At 46.6% G+C, this 23,678-nt stretch overlaps 2 protein-coding genes across 5 annotated transcripts in view; one reads left to right on the top strand and one right to left on the bottom strand.

Annotated features, from left to right (window-relative positions):
- Positions 1-954: 954 nt before the first annotated feature.
- Positions 955-17,836, bottom strand: LOC137537600 (uncharacterized). Of its 2 annotated transcripts, none has more exons than XM_068259480.1 (4): positions 17,615-17,836; positions 14,567-14,633; positions 5,789-6,389; positions 955-2,304 (listed from the first exon to the last, which is right to left on the bottom strand). In XM_068259480.1, the coding sequence occupies exons 3-4, from the start codon at positions 6,384-6,386 to the stop codon at positions 1,907-1,909; spliced, it is 996 nt and encodes a 331-aa protein (XP_068115581.1). In that variant the 5' UTR covers positions 6,387-6,389; positions 14,567-14,633; positions 17,615-17,836; the 3' UTR covers positions 955-1,906. The 2 variants fall into 2 exon arrangements, with proteins under 2 accessions (XP_068115581.1, XP_068115582.1); XM_068259481.1 differs by having other exon boundaries at positions 17,620-17,836.
- The window catches only part of LOC137537598 (uncharacterized), a 41,417-nt gene continuing 35,374 nt past the window's right edge, over positions 17,636-23,678 (top strand). The window contains exon 1 of one of the 3 annotated variants that reach the window (XM_068259477.1): positions 17,636-17,840. In XM_068259477.1, the coding sequence (XP_068115578.1) occupies positions 17,639-17,840 (202 nt within the window). In that variant the 5' untranslated portion in view covers positions 17,636-17,638. Of the gene's footprint in view, positions 17,841-17,938; positions 18,007-18,037; positions 18,131-23,678 lie in introns of those variants that run through there. The other 2 variants (XM_068259478.1, XM_068259479.1) reach the window with 2 other exon arrangements.

Genomic DNA, 23,678 nt, shown 5'->3' with positions numbered 1-23,678 from the left:
GAACTCCAGCCAGAGAATGCAGGAAGGATTAGAGCCCCTATCCTGGTCTTATTGCTGTCTGTGTTCCTCTTGATGAAGTCTTCACCCTTTACTTCCTGTGATGTCACTATGGACAGGAAGTAAGGTGTATTCTTCCAGGTAGGATAACACAGTAAAGAAAAAAACAACCTGAGGGCTGGAACCCACTTGGAGCGCTTTTCTGAGCACTTTGCTATTTGAAAAGCGCTTGCTAATGTAGTGCTATAGGTGTGATCCCACTTGAGCGATGTGATTTTATAAAAATCCCCCATAGCATTGCATTACCAAGAGCTTTTTCAAATCACCAGCTCTTAGAAAAGGCTTCTAGTGGGTTTGAGACCTCACAGAGATTCAAACCCTTCCTACACCGTCCAAAACTAAAACGAAAAATTGTAAATGGCTTTCTAGATTTATCTCACAACAAAAATGTTTCTCCGTCATAAAGAAAACAAAACAGTAAATAACAGGCAGTCATGGCTGCCATACCAGCAGTAGAAATATAAGTGAATGGGAACCGCTTTTCTTTAAAAAATGAAGCAAATACTTACCTAAGGAGAGGGAAGGCTCTGGGTTGTATAGAGCCTTCCGTCTCCTCTCTCGGAGCCCTCTATCCTGTGCTGGCTCCCCCCCCCGTTTCAATCCCCCGCCGAAAGGGTATTTGGAAGTCTTCGGGAGACGTGCGGCTCCATACTGCACAGACGTGCGCGTGCAAGAGAGTGTGCTTGTGCAGGCGCAGTACAGGGCCGCCCTTCTTCAGGAGCACTCGGCTCCCTGAAGATTTCTGAAGCCTCCTTCGGCCGGATAAAGCAGTATTTGACTAATTTAGTCAAATACTGCTACCGGGCGAGCCAGCACCGGATCGAGGGGACCAGGAGAGGAGCCGGAAGGTTCTATAGGACCCAGAGCCTTCCCTCTCCTTGGGTAAGTATCTTTCTCATTTTTTAAATGCAGTTCCCATTCACTTTAAGCTTCATTTCCACACTTAATCACTGGGGTAAAACTAGCGATCGCCGATGTTTTGCGGTGAACGAGCGACATCGGCGCACGTTTGAATTGAATAGCAGTCTTCCTATCGGATCATTAGTGTAATCGGTAAACTGGAGACCCGGAAGTGAGTAATAAGCCACACGTGAGTTGTTTGGATGGAGGAATCGTTTGTTATCATTTGACATGAACAACTAACACAGATAATCGTCCAAACCGTTGCGTTAGGATGAATCGGTCTACATGGGCGATAATCCCTGTCTTTTACTGTCATCAGTACCCTTCTTTCAAATTATTCAAAGCCAACCCATTGTTACTTGCTCTTTTCGGGGCAATGGCAGTTGAGTGTATGTACAGAGCTTTAAACCTGATATATTGGTCAAATGTCTAACACAAGGCATGAGTCAGCAAAGCTACATCCAGGCATTTTCCAAATGGTACCATGACAATTCTACATAAGACACCGGAATTCTGACTGATCTGTAATTGGCTCCTCCAAATGTGTTACTAGGCAAAAGTCAGGGAAAAATGGCACTAGGAATTTGGGCGCTGCCGGCGCACCACAGGCCGTAATGTGAATTATGCCTAAAGCGGCATTAACTCAGTAATTTGAGGACCTACTGTAGACCACACCAAGAGGCGGACGAGTAGCAGCTCACAGAAGGCACTGCCAGTGGAAAAAAAGATGGTCTGGCCTCGCCTCAGCAGTACAGGGCATGTGAGCAGACTAATAATGTCACAATCCAGATATTTAGCTACCGTTTACAAAAGTAACACTTACACAAACTAGCTAGTTGGGAGGTGGGAGGAGCAGTCCCAGTAATACATATCTGCGTGGATGGATGGGCGGAGTTCTATGCATGAGCTGGACTCGGGTGGCTCATTCTCTCTAGGAAGATCTTGTCTACACCATCAGCTTACTCTTCTCCTTCTGCACCTCATCGCTGAGGTATCTGATATAAGTAATAGCACTTTGCAGTATACGAGCCTGGGAGGCGTCTGGCACCGACACAAGGTCCGGAATGCTGTTTCTCAAGAGGTCAAACTTTGCTTTCATTTTCCGATGCTGTATCTGCTGAGTAACTTGGCCCTTACACTTCTTATTCCTGGACCTCGTCTTGGCGGTATCGCTGGAGACAGTCAGCTGACCCTCTGCGGCGTTCGGTGCTGGCCCGCTGGGCTGAATGACGGGCCGCTTCTCCCCATATGGACTGGCCGGCATTGTGACTTCCGCAGCTGATGGGTCCACAGTGCTGAGCAGCCGGAAGATGTTATTCATGCTTACGTGTTGAGCAATATCACCTGGAAGACACAAGTGGAACAGGTTTATTATAGACACCGAATACATTTTAGCATCAGTGTAAGATCGTAAGGGCAATGTCCTCCCCCTAGTGTTTCCTGCTTCTGCAGTATTTTATCAAATGCACATGTACCAGTATTGCTGATATTTTAAAGTGGTATAAAACCCTGACATAATATTCAATAAAACCATGTTTTCCTACTTTTTATATGCCATACGGTTATCATATTTGCATTTGTGCATCGGCATTATTATTCATTTAGAAATTATAGGTTCCCAAAAGTACAGTTTTTTGCTTTGTGAGCTGACTTTGCATTTTATTCATAACTGATTTTATTCATTATGTATTAAAGGCAGAAATGCTTTGAGTGTCTCTCCGTGTCCAGCAGCTTCTCCACAGTCAGAGAATGTGTCACATTCCTCACTTGAAACAAGTAAACACAAGATAACATTATCTCCACTTCGGATGCGTCCAGCTTTCTCTGCACTGAACTTTCCAGCCCTGTGTGTAACCCTTTGAATGCTGGTCTAGTAAAAAAAATGCTGGTTGTATATAATATGCTGTAAATATTTTTTTAGAGCAAACAAGAAATGCTGGGTTTCATTTCGCTTTAAACTACTCAAGAACTATGTATATTTGTTATTTGTGTTGCTGAATGGTGGTGGTGGTGTGATGGTGTGGGGGATGTTTTCTTGGCACACTTAAGGCCCCTTAGTGCCAATTGGGCATCGTTTAAATGCCACAGGCTACCTGAGCATTGTTTCTGACCATGTCCATCCCTTCATGACCACCATGTACCCATCCTCTGATGGCTACTTCCAGCAGGATAATGCACCATGTCACAAAGCTCGAACCATTTCAAATTGGTTTCTTGAACATGACAATGGGTTCACTGTACTAAAATGGCCCCCACAGTCACCAGATCTCAACCCAATAGAGCATCTTTGGGATGTGATGGAACGGGAGCTTTGTGCCCTGGATGTGCATCCCACAAATCTCCATCAACTAACTGCAAGATGCTATCCTATCAATATGGGCCAACATTTCTAAAGAATGCTTTTAGCACCTTGTTGAATCAATGCCACATAGAATCAAGGCAGTTCTGAAGGCGGGAGGGGGGGGGGGGGTCAAACACCATATTAGTATGGCGTTCCAAATAATCCTTTAGGTGAGTGTATACTGGAAGTAACTGCAATATGTGAATATACTGGAAGCAACTGCAATATATGTCTATACTGGAAGTAACTGCAATAGGTGTACATACAGTAAAGTAACTGCAATATGTGTAAATACTGGAAGTAACTGCAATAGGTGTACATACTGGAAGTAACTGCAATATGTGTATATACTGGAAGTAAATGCAATAGGTGTACATACTGGAAGTAACTGCAATATGTGTATATACTGGAAGTAACTGCAATAGGTGTACATACTGGAAGTAACTGCAATATGTGTATATACTGGAAGTAACTGCAATAGGTGTACATACATATTTAATCGATTCACAGCATCAAAGAATCCAACTTATGATTGTATCTAAACCAGTTGTTATAGTTTCTATGAAGTAAAATGAAAAGACATCCCTTTAGTAATGAACGAACCATGAACCAGCATGAAAAAAGGGCCTCTTACCACTGGGATCTTGTCACTGCTATCGACTAAGCAGACCTTTATTCATGCTAGTTCATGGGTTCACTGGTTACCATACTTGTGAAATTTTGGTATTGCCCATGTGAGTTAACCCTTGGTGGCGTGTTTTTATATGATTTATTTACCATATTGGGGCTGCTGCTAAACTTACAGCGTTAGATTGAGACGTCACAAACTATGATTATGTGTATTGTCATCATTATTATATGATTGGCTGCTTTTTGTCACCCCTGCAGTGTTTGTAATTGTTTTTACACAGTGACACGTAATGGAGCAGTGTTCAGAACAGGCAGATAGCCACCCAGTATAACAAGTTAGAGCTCTTCAGTGCAGAAAAACATGAAGAGATACAATATATTATACACCACCATCAGGAAACATCAGGAAATGCAGCTTACTTAGAACAGATAGGAACACAGAGAGAGTACAGGAAATAACAATCCCATAAAGATCATCACAATTTACACACAGTGCAGTGTTCTCCCCAGAATTTTTTCCCAGCTAGGTGGCATGAAAAAGTAGCCGGGTGGGGTGCGACTGGTGAATGTAGCATTGCTTATAGCATAGGAAAAGAATGAGGAGGTGAGTCGATGACAGCCGGGTGGTCACCAAAATTAGCCGGGTGGAGCACCCTGCTAAAAGAGCCTGGGGAGAACACTGCAGTGACATCTTGAGGTTGTTTTACTATACTGCAGTTTAGGTAATAATCCTGTTTATATTTTCAACAATAAGTCCCTAATACATTTTGGAACATTGGAAAATTGTTTCTTTGACTTGTTCATTGCTATATGGATGTCTTTTGTTTCATTGGTTGCTTTGCCGCATCCATGGCAGTTTATTTGATTTGGCTCTACACAGGGCTGTGGAGTGGTACAAAAAAAATCATCCGTTTATGAAACCGCCAACTCCAAATACCCAAAATTTGCTCTGACCCCTCAACTCCGACTCCACCCCCCTGGCTCTACATATGTGTTTATAGATTCTATGGCAAAATCTTCCACTCTGATTGACCATATCTTTCAGGAAACATCGAAAAATGCAATCGTTTAGGATTGATTGGGGCCACCAGCTTTTCTGTTTTCATACAATAGGGTCTAAATAACCTAATTGAAAATATGGCGGTTTAATAAAGATTGTACCATTAATGGGTACCTTTAGTGACAGCAACATAAGAGCGAAGTAATTTACATTTACATTGTACTCTGGGACAAATGTACATCTTATGTGTATGTATTTTAAAGCGGACCTGAACTCCGAACTTCCTCTCTGCTCTAAAAGATGAGCAACAGCATTGAAACCTTTCAAGGAAAACATTTCTTTGTTACAGTGTACAGAAATCCTGCAATAAATCTGAAGTGTGTCTACTTCCTGCTTTCATTAAAAGCAGAAATAAGGTTAACCTCCCTGACGTTATGATTATTTCCAGATTTAGGGTCTAAAAGCCATGCAATTTTTTTCACAAGTGTTTAGACTCTAAAAACAAGAAATAAAAACATACCACAAAGGGATCTGCATGCATATAACTCACACAGGCACGGGATTACCGCATTGAGCTACGGATTTCCATCCCGAGCATGTCTAGGGATTACTGATAAGGAAGTTAACATCCTATGTTTACGTTTATGTTTACGATTTAGCTGCTCTACCGAGGCAGCCAGCTGACACAGCTGAGAGATCAAATTATAACTTGTGAATAGTCACAGGTGAGGGGGCTAAACTCTGTAAATACATACAGGGTGCATTTCTCTATGTTTTCCTTCTGTGCTGTGAAAGAGTTCAGGTCCACTTTCAATGTTAACATTTTTATTGTGATGATGGCACAGCTGAGACAATACCTAGGTTGCCATTTTCACTGCTGCTACTTGTTATATTCACTTGAGGCCAGGAGGGGTCAGCAGAGGGCTCCCGGGAACTCGCCACTCCACAACTCAGACTTGTATTCTTTTTGGGCTTTTTGCTCACTGGCTTTGTCTGTATAGAAGGTCCAGCCAGCATGCAATTATTTAAGATTTGATTGGTGTTCCAAACCAAAGAGACCCCATGTTGAACGCCTTGGGTCCCTCTGAATAATGACAGTCCACCCCCCACGCAGTCTTTATGTAAGGAGATTTGACTTTTGCATTTATTTGCTGAAAAGTTGATGTCTCGATCACTGCAGATAAGAACTTGGGTGAAGCTTTCACGGGACTCAAGGCGCACCCCGGATATTGTTTGTTTGTCGCCCACATCCTGGGTAACCACTTCCTGGATTTTCTCATTGGCAGCCGTCATGGGTTCCTTCTGCGTCTCTGCAAGTGTCCATATAGAACACTCTTCATCTTCATGCACAAGAATATAGTGACTGTCCTCTGAGGAGCTTGGACAATCGCTCGGCACATCCACTTCCTGCATCGTATTCCCAAGCACTGTCTCCGCCTGTCTGTCCGATGCCATCACCTAAATGACATAAAAACACATATCCATTTAAAGTTACACTGAAGCAAAAAAAAATTAATTATGATATCATGAATTGTATGTGTAGTACGGATAATTAATAGAACATTATTTTCAGTTATATAGTTTTTTATTTTATAACATTGCATTATTCTCTAATATTTGCAGTCTACTCACTACACTCAGCATTCTAAATGATTTCACAGAGCAGGCTAATAACCTTTTGAACTTTCATCTGCAGAAAAAACAAAATACAGTGACAGATGCTTGAGATAATAAGCTTCAGAAGACAGAGCTCTCTGCGTCTGCAGCTCGAGTATCGGGTCCCGTCACTTCAGCCAGTCAAGGCCAGTCTACGCAGGAGAAGTGTACCCTCTACGTATCTCTCCAGTGGCTGCTGGAGAGATACGCAAAGGAGCGCACTTCTCTTACGGCAGACTGGCCGCGACTGACAGCAGTGACGGGACCCGGTACTGGAGCTGCAGACAGCAGAGGACGGCGGCGTGGGAGCAGATGAGGCTGGAGGAAGCTCAAGGTATGTATAAAACTTTTTCTTTTATTTCGCTGTGGTTTCCTGTAACTCTTTCTGTACTGGAACTCATATCTCTGCTGCTAATGTTTTATTTCTTAGCAGTACTAAACGTGCAAATCATTATATCATAAGTTTTTTTTCCCTTCAGATTCCCTTTAAAGTAGTACTCAGTCCCCCTATTGCTGTGGCCTTGTGGATGGAGGTGTGGCCAGGAGGATAGGAAAGGTGACAGCAAGGCTCTCAATAAGTGCTAGGAGGAGTCTGGTGGTTCATTTGGAAGGATGAGTCATGTGACCTGACAATCCCTTATAGGTAAGTATCAGTGTTTTAAGTTGTTTTTTTTTAATAAACATCACAAAACAAATGTTTCCCTTGCAAAAATGAGGAGGGATTTAATACACCTAAGCACTGAGCAGCAGCTGCAGACTACTGATAATGTCCTGCTTGATTGGTGGTATGGAGAGGTGAAAGTTGCTTAGAGATGTCTATGTAACAACTACCGTAGTCCTTCTCTCTATGATCTGTTTATATGTAGTGAGGGCTGGTGCACACCAGAGCGGTTCTGAAGCATTTTCTTAAACGCTTGCAGGGGGAAGACCGCTTGGCTAATGAAAGTGAATGGGAAGGCGCACACCAGAGCGGCTTGTTTTTTCCACAAACGCAAACTCCCGGGCTGCAGCAGTTTTTAGATTTTGGAGGTGTTTCTGCCTCAATGTTAAAGTATTGGAAAGTGGAAAACAGCTCTGAAAGACGCTAGATCAGAGCGGTTTTCCAGGTGTTTTTGTTACAGAAGCTGTTGAGTAACAGTTTACTGTAACAATATATGACATCTGCTGCACAAAAACGCTCCAAAAAACGCTAGGCATGTTTAGAAAACCTCTCTAAACATGCCTAGAATCGCTCTGAAATCTGCTTCAAAAACCTCTAGCGTTTTGTGGGTCTGCTAGAGGTTTTTGGGGTGCACTGGGCCTTAGTTGGGGTTTTATTGATTCTTATTCTTTGTTAATATCTGCAGGGCCGAATTATTGAAAAGGCCACAAAGGTCTGGGCCTTGGGTGAATGCAGCCCAAGGGGGCACCCGGACATGGGTTGCTACATATGAAAGAGGAGGCTGCACATGAGGAGTTACACGTGAAAAATGAAAAAGAGAAACTGATGCCCAAGGAAGCTGTACATGAATGGGGGGGGTGCTGTACATGGATGATACACATGGAAGAGGGGGCTGCACATGGGAGGAAGCTGCTGTACATGGATGATACACATGGAAGAGGAGGCTGCACATGGAATGGGAGGGGCTGCTGTACATGGGTGATACACATGGAAGAGGGGGCTGCACATGGAATGCGAGAGGGCTGCTGTACATGGAAGATACACATGGAAGAGGGGGCTGCACATGGAATGGGATGGGTTGCAGTACATGGATGATACACATGCAAGAGGGGGCTGCACATGGAATGGGAGGGGCTGCTGTACATGGATGATACACATGGAAGAGGGGGCTGCACATGGAACGGGAGGGGCTGCTGTACATGGATGTTACACATGGAATGGGAGGGGCTGCTGTACATGGATGTTACACATGGAAGAGGGGGCTGCACATGGAATGGGAGGAAGCTGCTGTACATGGAAGATACACATGGAAGAGGGGGCTGCACATGGAATGGGAGGGGCTGCTGTACATGGATGATACACATGGAAGAGGGGGCTGCACATGGAATGGGAGGGGCTGCTGTACATGGATGATACACATGGAAGAGGGGGCTGCACATGGAATGGGAGGGGCTGCTGTACATGGATGATACACATGGAAGAGGGGGCTGCACATGGAATGGGAGGGGCTGCGGTACATGGATGTTACACATGGAAAAAGGGGGCTGCACATAGAATGCGAGAGGGCTGCTGTACATGGAAGATACACATGGAAGAGGGGGCTGCACATGGAATGGGAGGGGCCTACTGTACATGGATATTACACATGGAAGAGGAGGCTGCACATGGAATGGGAGGGGCTGCTGTATATGGATAATACACATGGAAGAGGGGGCTGCACATGGAATGGGAGGGGCTGCTGTACATGGATATTACACATGGAAGAGGGGGCTGCACATGGAATGGGAGGGGCTGCTGTACATGGCTTATACACTTGGAAGAGGGGGCTGCACATGTAATGGGAGGGGCTGCTGTACATGGCTGATACACATGGAAGAGGGGGCTGCACATGTAATGGAAGGGGCTGCTGTACATGGATGATACACATGGAAGAGGGGGCTGCACATGGAAGGGGAGGGGCTGCTGTACATGGATGATACACATGGAAGAGAGGGCTGCACATGGAAGGAGAGGGGCTGCTGTACATGGATAATACACATGGAAGAGGGGGCTACAAGTGGAATGAAAAGGGCGCTACTGTATATGGAAGAGGGGACTGCTGTACATGGATGATACACATGGAAGAGGGGGCTACAAGTGCAATGAGAGGGGCGCTGCTACCTATGGAGGGTAGCGCCAACATGTTTGGCCTGGGGCAGAAAAAGCATAAATCTGGCCTTGAAAAATTGTAATAAAGGCCCTTTCACATGCCTCCTCTGCCTCTATGATGGTAAAGCTGCCATCCTCTAGTGCTAGGCTCCAGCTAAGGTCCAGCTCCCCACTGCTCCCAGCTCAGTGAAGTCAGATTGGAGAAGCAGCTGCGGTCGGATTAGCTGTTAATTGGCTGACAGCCTAACACATCAGTGCCCTAAAATCATGTATTTCTTGAAAATTGGAGTCAAGAATGTCGATTTTTTATAAACAGTATATATAAATAGTTACAGATTTAGTGATCTGAAGAGGTGCGTAACGGAGGCAGTGATACTGCAGGAGGGAATGGATCCCTTGAGGCCGTCATATCAACATGAACTTTCTTGGACTTAAAAGCTGGAGACATTTGATGCCTGAGTCCAGGCAAGTTACAGCTCCTTTCATCTAAACACATTGCAAGTGTAATAAAACAGCCACATGCCTATTACTGACAGATCGGTCTGGTCACATGATCACAGTTGTCCTGCTGGTCACATGATCACAGTTCTCCTGATTTTCAACTGATGCCATCTAGAAGAAAGGGACTGTGTCTGTAGCCAACAGGTGACCCTACATCTGCTTCAGGCTGGAAATGGAGTCGAATTTTCAAGAAGCTCGAGCTCAAATGAAACCACTCCAGTGTTCTCCCCAGAATTTTTTTCCAGCTGGGTGGCATGAAAAGGTAGGCGGGTGGGGCGACATGAAAGAATGGAGGGCCGGTACTTCTCTGCACAATGCTGCTTACAGCATAGGAGGAGGTGAGCCGATGACAGCCGGGTGCTCACCAAAACTAGCCGGGTGGAGCACCCAGCTAAAAGAGCCTGGGGAGAACACTGCACTCTAAACACTCAGCTCCTGTTCTGCATTGTAACAGTAGCACCCCCCACAAAGCTGTAGTAAGTTCAGTAAATTCAGTAGTCTGCAATTACTGGACCAGTTGAGAAATTTGGGAACCCCTGTCCCCTGATAAATTATTACTAGAACATCATAAGCAAAACAAATGGACCCTGACAATGTTAATAGCAGCGAATGTACATTTCATATTTTGTTCTGTTTGTGCTTGGATTTTTGCTAGGACAACTAAAGAGAGAGGGATATGGAGTCTGCCATATTTATTTTCTTTTAAACAATGCACATTGCCAGGCTGTCCTGCTGATCCTCTGCCTCTAATACCTTGCCAGGCAACTGGTACTGTTTAGATCACCAGGGCTGCCAGGCAACGCTTTTTTTTTAAATTTATATGCGTTGGACGTTTTTGTTAAGCGCTTTTCTAAGTGCTTTTGCAGAGCGATTCGTTTTTGATACAATGCATTTATTCTTAAAAACGCTCATGCAATCGCTGCACAAAGCGATTTTGTGAGCGTTTTCCTATACCTTCCATTGAGGCGGAATCGCCTCGAAAATGGCCCATGCACCGCTTTTCTGAGCGGATCGGAAACAAACCGCTCAGATGTGAACTTTCTCATAGAGAATCATTGCACAAGTGCTTTCAGGGCGATTTTGAAAATCGCCAGCACTTTACATAATCTGACATATCGGATAAGGGCTTGTTGGTTATGTCCTCGTGGCTGCGCTCCATACAGTGCACTAGCGCGGCCGTGTTGCCCCTGGGCGAGTATGGCTGTCTGCGCACTAAGCAGAAGCTGCTTGTCTATGAGCAGCTCCGTGCTGCCGTGTTTCCCCGAATATAAGACGGGCTAATAAAAATGTTCTCCGAAAGACACGCTTAATTTCAGGGAATGTCTTATTCTTCCATGAACAACAAACTACATTTATGCTTCAACAAAAATATATATAACAACATTTATTCAAACATCGTCATGTCATCACATTCTGGAACATCACATCATTATAACTCTCCAAACTCTGAATTCCATCAGGAATTTCTTTTCCATGTTAAAAAATCTACATTTAGGCCATGTTCACATTATGTATTGCCAGCGCTTTTTCAAGTGCTGAGCAATTTTTTGCGATTTTTAAAATCTCCTTTCCTTGCGCTTTCTAAGCGCTTTTGCAGTGCAATTTTTTTTGCACTTCCTGACATTAGTGAAGTGAACTCTTTCACCCCGAAATGAATTAATACAATGTATTTATTCATAGAATCGCTCAGGAAATCGCTATACAAAACGCTTTTTGATTTCCCTATACCTTCTATTATAGGCAAAACGCCCCAAAAATGGTACAGGCCACGCTTTTTGGTGCGGATCGGAATCGAACCGCTCTGATGTGAACACTCTCATAGGGAATCAATGCACAAGCGCTTTTAGGGCGATTTTCAAAATCGCTGGCGGTTAAAAAATGAACAAGCCCTTACCGAGACCCTCCTGCACACCGTGACCATGCTCCTCGTCACGCCTGCACAGTAGCACAGAGCCGCTCGTGCATGCAGTACAGCCGTACTTGTGTTTGAAGGGTAGCGCTGTCACAAGGTTTGTCGGATGCCTTTGGGAGGTCCGCGCTCAACAACACTAGTCTGGAGGACGGCGTGGGAGGCCTCAGGATCCAGAGGCTTTCCTCTTCTTAGGTAAGTATTGACTTTTGACCCAAGGTTCACCTGGGTACACTTTAAAGAGACTCAGAGATGAGTCAAGTGGCCGTTTTTTTACTTATCTTAGGCTTCCTACAGCCCCATAAGCATGGATGCATCCCTCGCCGTCCTCACGGAATCCTCCATTCAGCTGCAATGAACCCCCAGTACTCGGCTCAGTCTGACTGAGTGACATCAGCCGAGGTCTTCTGCGATTGCGCATGCACAGAAGGCCCCCCGCTGATGTCACTGAGACGAATACTGGAGAAGATTGCGGAGGCGCTCAGGACGGTGGGGGACACATCCGTGCTTATGGGGCTGGAGGTAGCGCCGGGTAAGTAAAAATAATGGCCACTTGACCCATCTCTGAGTCTCCTTAAGGGTCATTCACATGATAACTTTTCCTTTCCAGACAATTTCAGGCTCGGGTCACATCATGCCGGAGCAGACACTAGAGTGTCCACTCCAATACTGCCTTGTAGTCCGGTTGGAGTCTGAAGCAGATGTGTTTCCACCCCAGGCATCTGTGATAAATGAATCTGCTGTCAGGAATTATCATGCAGGTTGGATATTTGCATTGCGGTTGGATTTGTTGAACGCCGACAAGTGTGAACAGATCCTATAACAGTGATGTCCCGGAAGTCTTGGCTAACTGGAGGCTAGTGGGTAGAGCTACGTGGGCGTTTTGCAGAGCAGCACGCAGCTGAAGCCACTTACAAATTCTCCAGACGCTGAACCTCTTGACTTCTACAGCTGCCTGCTGCTTTGCTGGCTCCTCATACGGCCCTGATGTGTCACCTGACCTGCATCGGGTAACATGCACTCATCAGGAGACGTAGAGAGTAGATGCAGCACAGCAGCTGCAGGCAGTGTAGTGGACCATTGCCAGTAGCTCTTGTAAGTGGTTTCCGCTGTACGCTGCTGTACATTTGCTCGGGAAGGGGGGGGGGGGGGGGGGCTGGGATTTGCTCGGGGGTGGGGTAGTGTTACAATTAAGCTCCAGTTGCTTAATTATAATTAAGCTCCAGTTGCTTGCACTCTCAAACAACCTAACTCTCAAGTACATATCCAGAGTCAGGCAATCCCAACCTGTACAAGGTATCCAGCACTTTAGGCCCCGTTCACTCTTGCGTTTCTCTGCCAAACGGACCGGATGACCTGACCGGATCCGGATCGGAACTGTACGGTTCTGATCCGGATCCGATCAGGTTGCATCAGGTGTACATCAGGATGCGATCCGGATCCGTTTGGCAAAAGAGAGTAGAAATAAATAAAAATTTGGGGGTCTGAAAGGTCAGCAGAAGGTGCACCTGTGGAATCAGGTCCTCCGCTGTATAGGCCTCACCTCCACCTCCGACATACTGCCAACAGCTCCAGCACGTTAAAAGTCACTGCTGCTCCACTCCAAAATGCTTGGCCCATGTGTCCCCATCCAAAATCGCCGCTAGAATACGCATAGGAAGTGGGGTAGAACGTCAGGTGTTTGTAGCCAGTGTGTTCTGTGCTTCCGTTTCCCATTGGTTTTCTGTTTCCGGATGGTGCAGTCAGGCTCCGGTCCGGGTGCGTGGGCCGGATGAGCCGGACCAAAAAATAGCGCATGTTGGAAAAGTGTCCGGAGTCCGGCTCCGTACTGTACGGAACGGACGCGTGTGAACGTCCGCATAGCCTTTGCATAGCTATGCAGTACGTACGTTCCGTTTGTACAGTATACGGTCCGGATCCGATCAGGCGGATCCGGACAGGGAACGCTAATGTGAACCGGGCCTTACTGTGGTCACATAGGATCCGGTGACTGCCAGTTTTCGCGATCCGTTGCAGTCTGGCAAAACGGACAAAAAATTGCATTGTCATTACTTACATAAATGTTCCAAGGCTTGAATCACACATAAAAAGATGACCAGTCCTGTCTTCTCAGTTTTTGGCAGTTGGCATCAGTATTGTTATGTGTTTCCATGGTTGTGGTCACACATAAATCTGTACATTTTCAGTCTGGTCCCGTCAGTTTTGTGTTCACACATAAAAGGTGTACATTTCCGGTCCACTCAGGTAAACCGTATAGAAAACGAATGCATAATCGACAGGACGGGTCAGTACTGGACCGCAAATGTGCAGATTTATGTGTGAACCAGGCCTGGCTGAGAGAAAGTGAAATCATCTTTTCGGGCTCAGACACACTACAAGCGCTTTTCTGAGGGCTTGCGATTGATTATGCATACACGATCGTGGCAATTTTTACTGCGATTTTAATGATAGTGAATGGGACCGATTTTTAAAAAGCGCTCGGAAAGCGCTAATCAATCGCAAGCGCTTAGAAAAGTGCTTATAGTGTGTCTGAGCCTACCTGTAAACAAATGCTTCATTTCCTGCACAGACAGTTGTGAAATCACTGGAATAATGTCATTATAGCAAATGGCAGAGATCATAGCTATAGCATACATAACAGACTAATGAATACACCAAGGAAATGTCACATGACATGAGTGACACAAGCGCTTCCACTGGATCGTTATCTCTGCTATGAACAAACTTGATCACTTGGTTTATGCAGTAAAATATTCTCACCTCTCAGCGCTGGGGTCCTGGCCACAATTCTCACCAGGAGTTCTACTCAGCTTTGTGCTCCCAGATCCTAAAAATAAAATACTGGTATAATAATTGCTTTGCTTTAAAATGAGGCCTACAGTGTTTGGAGCCAGTGTATGTTGTCTAAGAATAGTCCATATGCCCTGTAATGTGCAGTATAATTCACTGCAGCTGTATAGTACGGGGGCCCACACACATCCAATTTTTGATTTGCCAATTTTACCATTTCCATGTAGTATGAAGGCCAACAGATTTTGAATACTTTGAAGAAATTGTGTAGGTAAGCTCTCCTACTCCATGGAGATAGCAAAATCCAATCAAGTCAATTGGGTGCCGCAACAGGCTAATAGACGCCTATGTAACTTTCGGTAATGGGGTGCCCAGGCAGTCATTTGGGCGCTCGATGCTGTTAGTAGCCGATCGGTTACTACATAAAATACAATGGTTGTAGCCAATTATCGCAACCATTGGTCATTTGGGTGCCTGGTTTTAGGTTAGTGTTGGGCACTTACAGGGGGGTTAAGATTAGACACTTACATTAGGTATTTGGTGGGGGTCATCTTTTTAGGCACTTACAGTGGAGGTTAAAGTTGGGTGGGGGATTAGCAGGGCCGGATTTACCATAAGGCACTGTAGGCATGTGCCTACAGGCGACTGATTATGGATAGGAGGCCCACTCCCCTCCCCAAGTGCCCCCTCCCTCCTTCCCTATGCAGAGTCTTGATGAGATAGATAAAAGACTACTCACCCAGCTCTCAGCATTCAACTGACGAGATCTCCCTTCAGTCAGGTGCACCTCTAGCTACCTAATACTTGGGGACACCTCTAGCTACTTAATATTGAGGTTCCTTTAACTACTTAATACTTGGGGACACCTCTAGCTACTTAATATTGAGGTTCCTTTAACTACTTAATACTTGGGGACACCTCTAGCTACTTAATATTGAGGTTCCTTTAACTACTTAATACTTGAGGGCAACTCTAGCTACTTAATGTTGAGGGTACGTCTGGCTACCTAATACTAAGGGGTACCTGTAGCTACCTATGATGGGTAAGGAAAGTAAGGAAGAAGTGACAGCTGGGAAAGCCAGCACACTTGTGGCGCGGTTCAGCTGGGGTTTGTAGATTCCTAGATGGCTAAGTCTAAGGTTCCAGGACATCTGTGCCTTGCGGTCTTCCGATAAGGACCCAGCCAATATAGGTGGTTGGAATACATTGGAATTAAAAGTCGGCACAACTACGGTCTGCCGATTGGATCGTTAGCGCAAAATTAGGAGGTGCAAAATTTGCCATATGTGAGTACTTTGAATGTAGCGAATGTTTGTCATCATTTGTTACAAATTGATTACCACCCAAGCCAATTCACCAGGACAGACTGGTCTATAAGAACCGTAATCGCTCTTTTACCGTCCTGGGAAACATTTTTTTAAAGATTCTCGGCTGACTGGTCGCTGGTTTCGGGCTACAGCAGTCATGGGTGTGCGGTGTGCACAGGGCCGGTTCAAGTAACAATTGGGCCCTAGGGCAAAATTAGCCTGGGGGCCCCCCAACAGACACCCCCCAATCAAAAAGCGTCATTAGAGGCCCTTTGTTGCAGCTAAATTTCCCTCCTGGGCCCCTGAGCTGGCTGCTGACCCTCCCCTAATCACCTCCCAACTTAACAGACTCTGCAGAGTCCCTGGGGAGCAACAGCTAAGATGGGGGAGGGACACCTTGGGGGTCCCTACAGGCTCTCCGGCCCTGGGTGTGCAGACCTTTACCTATCTGAAATGTTCCATGCAGTCTGCTGAAGACTGCTGTTTAATTGTTTAACAAAAGTAATGATGGGGCAATAAGATCTGACCAGACATCAAACGAGTGTACAGATTAATGTTCAGACCCTTAAAGGACTACTGTAGAGGGGTACGGGGAAAAAGAGTTGAACTTAACTGGGGTTTCTAATGGTCCCCCGCAGACATCCTGCGCCCGTGCAGCCACTCACTGATGCTCTGGTGCCCGCCTCAGGTTCACTTCTGGAATTTCCAACTTTAAAGTCAGAACACCAATGCGCCTGCACGGCTGCGCCCTCGCTCCCGCTCATGTCACCAGGAGTGTATTGCACAGGCCCAGTACGGTCACCTGCGCAGTACGCTCCTGGTGACATTAGCGGGAGCGAGGACACGGCTGGGGCAGTGGTTTTCCGACTTTAAAGTCGGAAGTTCCAGAAGTGAACCGGAGCATCGGTGAGTTGCTGCGTGCACACAGGACATCTGCGGGGGACCATTAGAAGCTCCGGGTAAGTTAATATCTTTTCCCCCCTACAATAGTCCTTTAAAACTTGTCCAAAAACTGTTATATGTATACACTGATGGTACAGGAGGGTGTGTGTGGAATAGGGGTACATGGGCGGGAGGGGGTACACAGAGGGTGTACATGGAATGGGGGTACAAGGAGGTACTTGACATTGGGGTACATGGGGGAGTACATTGCCAGGGGGGTCACATGGGGAGTACATGATATGGGGGAGTAAATGGGGGTTACGTGGGCGTACACAGGGGAGTACATATAGGGTGTACCAGTCATGGGGTACATGGAATATACACACATAGCTCCCAACTGTCCCTCTTTCGGAGAGACAGTCCCTCTTTAGGAGCCCTGTCCCTCTTTCCTCCTCATTTGTCCCTTTTCCTATATATATATATATATATATATATATATATATATATATATATATATACTTCTGTATTAAAAATGTGTTTGACTCTAAACTTTATACCCATCCTTTAAATTGATATATTACTAATTTTAAAATGTTAATATGAAGGAAAAATGAACAAGGATAGAAAGGACCAGTGTGGTTTAAATTAAAAAATAACATATTTTTCTTATGAAATCTTTATGGTAATCTTTATGATTTCTTATGAAATCTTTATGGTGTGACGGGGCGTGGCTTAAGTGTCCCTCTTTCTTAGTTGGGAAGTATGTGTACCAGTCATGGGGTACATGGCATTGGAATATACACAGCATGAGAGCACTAGGGGACTATACTTTACGAGACTTGGCGGGAGGCTGATGAGGACCCGTATGGGAGTTGGTATCGGGTACCGGCTGGCGCAGCGATCCACAAGCTGCAGAGCGGAAGCACGAGGCACGCGGCGCACCTCTTGCGCAAGAAGCCCCGCCCTCTCCCGGGAGATCTCAGCAGTACGTCACATGATAGCGGAGCGGTTCCTGCAGCTCGGAGGAGAGACAGCCGTACTTATGTTGGCGTCAGGTGTGTAAGCTCCTCCCCTCCCTATTTAACTGCCATGCTCAGCGTTTATGTGCTGCGTTTATTCTGTGTATACCCCTATATACATCCACTCAGGGGCGTAGCAATAGGGGGTGCAGAGGCTGCGACCGCATGGGGCCCATGGGCCAAGAGGCCCTCCCTCAACACAGTATTAGCTCTATAGTGGTCCTGTGCTCATAATAATCACTCCTACAGATGCTTTGAATAGTGGTGATCATTAACAAACTGCTCCCCATCCCCTTCTTGCACATCTGACACTGTGGTTGCAATTGGCAAGTTTTGATGCACCATATCAATTGTTATATATAGAGTGCATGGGGGCCCCAATGTTAAACTTGTATCGGGGCCCACAGCTCCTTAGCTATGCCACTGCATCCACTATGTACCCCTATTCTTTGTACACCCCCTTGTACCCTGCATTCTGTGTACATCCTTGTGTGTGTATACCCCCATATACATCCACTATGTACCCCTATTCTATGTACACCCCCTTGTACCCTGCATTCTGTGTACATCCTTGTGTGTGTATACCCCCATATACATCCACTATGTACCCCTATTCTATGTACACCCCCTTGTACCCTGCATTCTGTGTACATCCTTGTGTGTGTATACCCCCATATACTTCCACTATGTACCCCTATTCTATGTACACCCCCTTGTACCGTGCATTCTGTGTACATCCTTGTGTGTATACCCCCATATACACCCACTATGTACCCCTTTTCTATGTACACCCCCATACACCCTGCATTCTGTGTACATCCTTGTGTGTATACCCCCATATACATCCACTATGTACCCCTATTCTTTGTACACCCCCTTGTGCCCTGCATTCTGTGTACATCCTTGTGTGCATACCACCAAATACATGAACTATGCACCCCTATTCTATGTACACCCCCTTGTACCCTGCATTCTGTGTACATCATAAATAGTTAATACCTCTACTTACCAAGTCCTATACTCCAGAATTTTTAAATGTATGCCTGGATTTCCAGAGACATAGAGGAATGATTTGCATGATTTAGGATTACCTGGATGTCATTATGGGAGGAACTATGCAGACAGTATAGACAATTTACCAGTTATAGGAGACTAGCAAATATGCACTGGTTCGGCACGTCACTGGTTACACCAAGCCATTGAGTTTGCAAAGGAACAGTAATGGTACCCATACACGGTACAATAAAAAGATTAGCTTTTCCATTTTTTTCTACCAAAACTATTGAAGCGAATACCCCAGTATGGGTAGTGTAGTTGCCCCAGTATAGGGATTATAGTAGCCCCAGTATAGTTAACACAGTATAGCTAGAAAAGTTGCCCCAGTATAGGGAGTATAGTAACCGCAGTATGGGTACTGTTTTTGGCGTTTCAGTGTGATACGACCCTTGCATCACACCGCAAAGGAACCGCCGGTTAGTTGTGTGAGACTGGCCTAAGATGCTGTTAGTCTGGATTTGGAGCAAGGCCACAAAGGCCAGGGAGTTGAGCAGAAGAAGGGTAGGGGCGGTGTTGCAGAGCTGGTAGCGAAGTGGCTGTACTATAGTTATGTGTCCCTGCTGGTGCAGTGCTCCATCTGTCTCCTTCAGTCCCCTTGTGCCTCCTTTTGTCCCCTTGTGCTACCTTTTCCTGTTTCATTCAGCTTCTGCCTCTTTCTGTCCTCCTGTGCCTTTTTTTGTGCCTCCTTCTGTCTTCGTGGTCCTCTCTCTGTCTCCCTGTGCCTCCTTCTGTGCCCCTTCTGTCTCCCTGTGCATCCTTCTGTCCCTTTATGCCTCCTTCTGTCTCCCTGTTCCTCCTTCAGTCCCCCTCTGCCTCCTTCTGTCCCCCTGTGTGCCTCCTTTTGTCCCCCTGTGTGCCTCCTTTAGTCCCCCTGTGCCTTTTTATTTTCCCTTTTGTGACTCCTTCTGACCTTTAGGCCTCCCCTGTGCATCTCTCTGTTCCCATGCCTCTTTCTGTCCCCTTCTGCTACCTCTGCCACCTTTTGCATCACTCTGTCCCACTATGCCTAGGCTCCTTCTGCTCCCCTTTGGGCCTCTCTCTGTCCCCCTGTGCCTCCTTATATCGCCTTGTGCCACTATCTATCCCTGTCCCCCTCCGGCAATCTCCCAGCCCAGTGTGAAAATGCAGAGTATAGCGCAGCAGAAGCTGTGCTCTCACCTCCCGCCTGGAGTCCAGCACTGTGCCTGTGCGACCATCCTGTCTGTCTCTTGCTTCTAGTGTTGACACCTCACTCTCCTCATGTCACGTGAAAACACGGTACATGTGGTAGGAGATGTTGGACACTAGGCCAAGCGGACAGGCAGAAGCACAACTGGACTCCAGCGGAGAGGTGAGAGCACAGCTTCTGCTGGGCTATACTTTGCATTTACACACTAAGAACGGGGAGTGCAGAAAGGTGGTGTGCAACGGAATGCAACAGGATTTTGGGGACTCCCTGTATTACACATCCAATTTATATGGTTCATGGTTCATATTCTTTAGTATTTGCGTGTTGTTGTTGTTGTTGGTTTTTTTTGGGGGGGGGAGGGGGGGGGTTGACACAGGACTTCTTGCCCAGAGTGACAAAAAGGCTAGAAACGGCCCTGCTGAGAGGAGTGGCGCAGAGCAGGAAGCTGCAATAGGAGGAGGGCAATTTGGGTGAGGACACATGCAGTGGGTTGCAAAAGCATTCGGCCCCCTTGATGTTTTCCACATTTTGTCATATTACTGCCACAAACATGAATCGATTTTATTGGAATTCCACGTGAAAGACCAATACAAAGTGGTGTACATGTGAGAAGTGGAATGAAAATCATACATGATTCCAAACATTTTTTACAAATAAATAACTGCAAAGTGGTTTGTGCGTAATTATTCGCCCCCCTTTGATCTGAGTGCAGTCAGTTGCCTATAGACATTGCCTGATGAGTGCTAATGACTAAAAAGAGTGCACCTGTGTGTAATCTAATGTCAGTACAAATACAGCTGCTCTGTGACGGCCTCAGAGGTTGTCTAAGAGAATATTGGGAGCAACAACACCGTGAAGTCCAAAGAACACACAAGACAGGTCAGGGATCAAGCTATTGAGAAATTTAAAGCAGGCTTAGGCTACAAAAAGATTTCCAAAGCCTTGAACATCCCACGGAGCACTGTTCAAGCGATCATTCAGAAATGGAAGGAGTATGGTACAGCTTTAAACCTACCAAGACAAGGCCATCCACCTAAACTCACAGGCCGAACAAGGAGAGCGCTAATCAGAAATGCAGTCAAGAGGCCCATGGTGACTCTGGACGAGCTGCAGAGATCTACAGCTCAGGTGGGAGACTCTGTCTATAGGAAAACTATTAGTCGTGCACAGGGCTGTGGAGTCGGAGTCGGGGCAATTGTGGGTGCCTGGAGTCGGAATCGGGAAAAAAGGCACCGACTCCGACTCATAATGAATTTAAACTGTAATTAAAATAGAAAATGTGATAAAATGTTCTATTTCTCAGATAATAGTCATCATAAATAATTTCTACATACAATAATAGCTGTGCTTAGTCCACAAAAATGAAATAAACAAATCAAAATTAGTTACTTGTGCTGCTTCAATAAAGCAGTCCCCGTATTTTCAAAGTCAGATATTCACATCTGATTGTGACTGTATATATGATGTGTACACAGGAATCTCTTATATATGTTACGGCCAGAACCCGAAGTCTGGCCACTTCGGGTTCTGGCCGGTCAAATCTAGAAGTGGCCGGCTGATGCGGCCAATATTAGAAATAAACGTTTCTTCCGGACTTTGGCCGGCCAGAACGCGTTCTGGCTAAGTGTGGCCGGCCAAGTCCCGATCTGCCGCTCACCTCTCCCTCCCCTGATGCCGCTAGTCACTGCCAGACCTCACATCAGGACGACCCGGACCGGAGAGGTAAAGAGAGGCAGAGCAGCGCCGCACACGCGACCCGCAAAGACGCTTACACTTCCATGCAGAGGTGACGTCATTGCTCACTTCCGCATGTGAAGTGTATGGGTCAGGGCGGGTAGTGTGCGCGCTGCTCAGCTCCTCTCCGCCGCTCTGATCTGGGGTCTGGAAATAGCGCAGGCTGCCCCCCCCCCCCAGTCATGCAAAGCAGCCAGAAAAGCCCCCACAGCCATGCAAAACTACCCCAGCAAGGCACAGTGCCCAGCAAAGCGCCCAGCATTTACCCCCCAGCCATGCAAAACGGCCAGCAAATCCCCCCCCCCAGCCATGCAAAACGGCCAGCAAATCCCCCCCCCCAGCCATGCAAAACGGCCAGCAAATCCCCCCCCCCAGCCATGCAAAACGGCCAGCAAATCCCCCCCCCCAGCCATGCAAAACGGCCAGCAAATCCAAAGTGTCATGCAAAAACCCAGCAAATTCCCCCCCCCCCCTCAGCCATACAGAAAAGCCCCCACAGCCATGCAAAACTACCCCAGCAAGGCACAGTGCCCAGCAAAGCGCCCAGCATTTACCCCCCAGCAAATCCCCCCCCCCCCCAGCCATGCAAAACGGCCAGCAAATCCAAAGTGTCATGCAAAAATCCAGCAAATCCCCCCCCCCCCCCCTCAGCCATACAAAGCGCCCAGCAAATCCCTCCCCCCAGCCATGCAAAGCAGCCAGAAAGGCCCCCACCCCCCACAGCCATGCAAAACTACCCCAGCAATGCACAGTGCCCAGAAAAGCCCCCCCCCCTGGCTATGCAAAGGGCCCAGCATATCAAACCCCAGCCATGCAAAAACCCAGCAAGTCCCCTCCCCCCCCCACAGCCATGCAAAGCGCCCAGCAAATCCCTCCCCCCAGCCATGCAAAGCGCCCAGCAAAGGCCCCCCCTCCCCTCAGCAAAGCTTCCCCCCCCCCCTCCAGCCACGTATAGCACCCACCTGACTGCCACAACAAAGCAGCTAATTTAAAAGCACATGATGTTAACAATATGCCTGCTCCCAAGAAAGCAGGATGTAGACACACTGCAGATTTATTGCAGGATTTGTATCAGTTGTAACTAACAAATAGTTCCAAGTGCCATTCATGTTTCTGGACTTTGGCCGACTGACTTTGGCCGGTTCTAGAACTGGCCGGCCAATGTCAGAAATTCCCAGCATTTTGGACTTTGGCCGACGTCAAATCGGCCAGTTCTAGAAACGGCCGGCCAATTCTAGAATTGGCCGATTTCTGGTTTTGGCCGTAACATATATACTAAATAACATCTATGCTGTAAGTATAAAGCCTGATGTGTAGCCGTGTCACTAATAGAGATGGTCAATGAGATGGAAATAATTCTGCGTTGATTCTAATTTATGCAAATTTTTGCTCATGAAATCACATAATTTAATATGGTTTGGTGACTACAAATTAAATGGTACCTGAGGAGGATGAAAAGAAAAGTTTTATACATACCTGGGGCTTCTTCCAGCCCCCTTCTGGCTAATTAGTCCCTCGCTGTCCACCTCCACCACCTGGATCTTCTGCTATGAGTCCTGGTAATTCAGCCAGTCAGCGCAGTCCGGCTGCATGTCGCTTCCACACCCAGGAGCGTTCTGCACCTGCGCAACAGTGCTGCGCAGGTGTAGTACGCTCCCGGCGGCGGAGTGTGTGCATGCACACCACGCCAGACTGACTCAAGTGCCTGGACTAATAGCAGAAGATCCGGGTGGCAGAGGAGGACAGCGAGGGACTGATTAGCCTGCAGGGGGCTGGAGGAAGCCCCAGGTTTGTATAAAACTTTAATTTGATCTGTCTCAGGTTTACTTTGTTACACATACATATGCACGTCCCACAGAGTTGCAGGGAATCCACTGAGAACGTTGTGCACATTGAACACAGGTGTTGTCTGTCAC

The sequence above is a fragment of the Hyperolius riggenbachi genome, chromosome 11 (genome assembly GCF_040937935.1).
Source record: "Hyperolius riggenbachi isolate aHypRig1 chromosome 11, aHypRig1.pri, whole genome shotgun sequence".
Taxonomy (NCBI): Eukaryota; Metazoa; Chordata; class Amphibia; order Anura; family Hyperoliidae; genus Hyperolius; species Hyperolius riggenbachi.
Note: the sequence above shows the minus strand (reverse complement) of the source record. Positions and strands in the feature narration are given on the sequence as shown.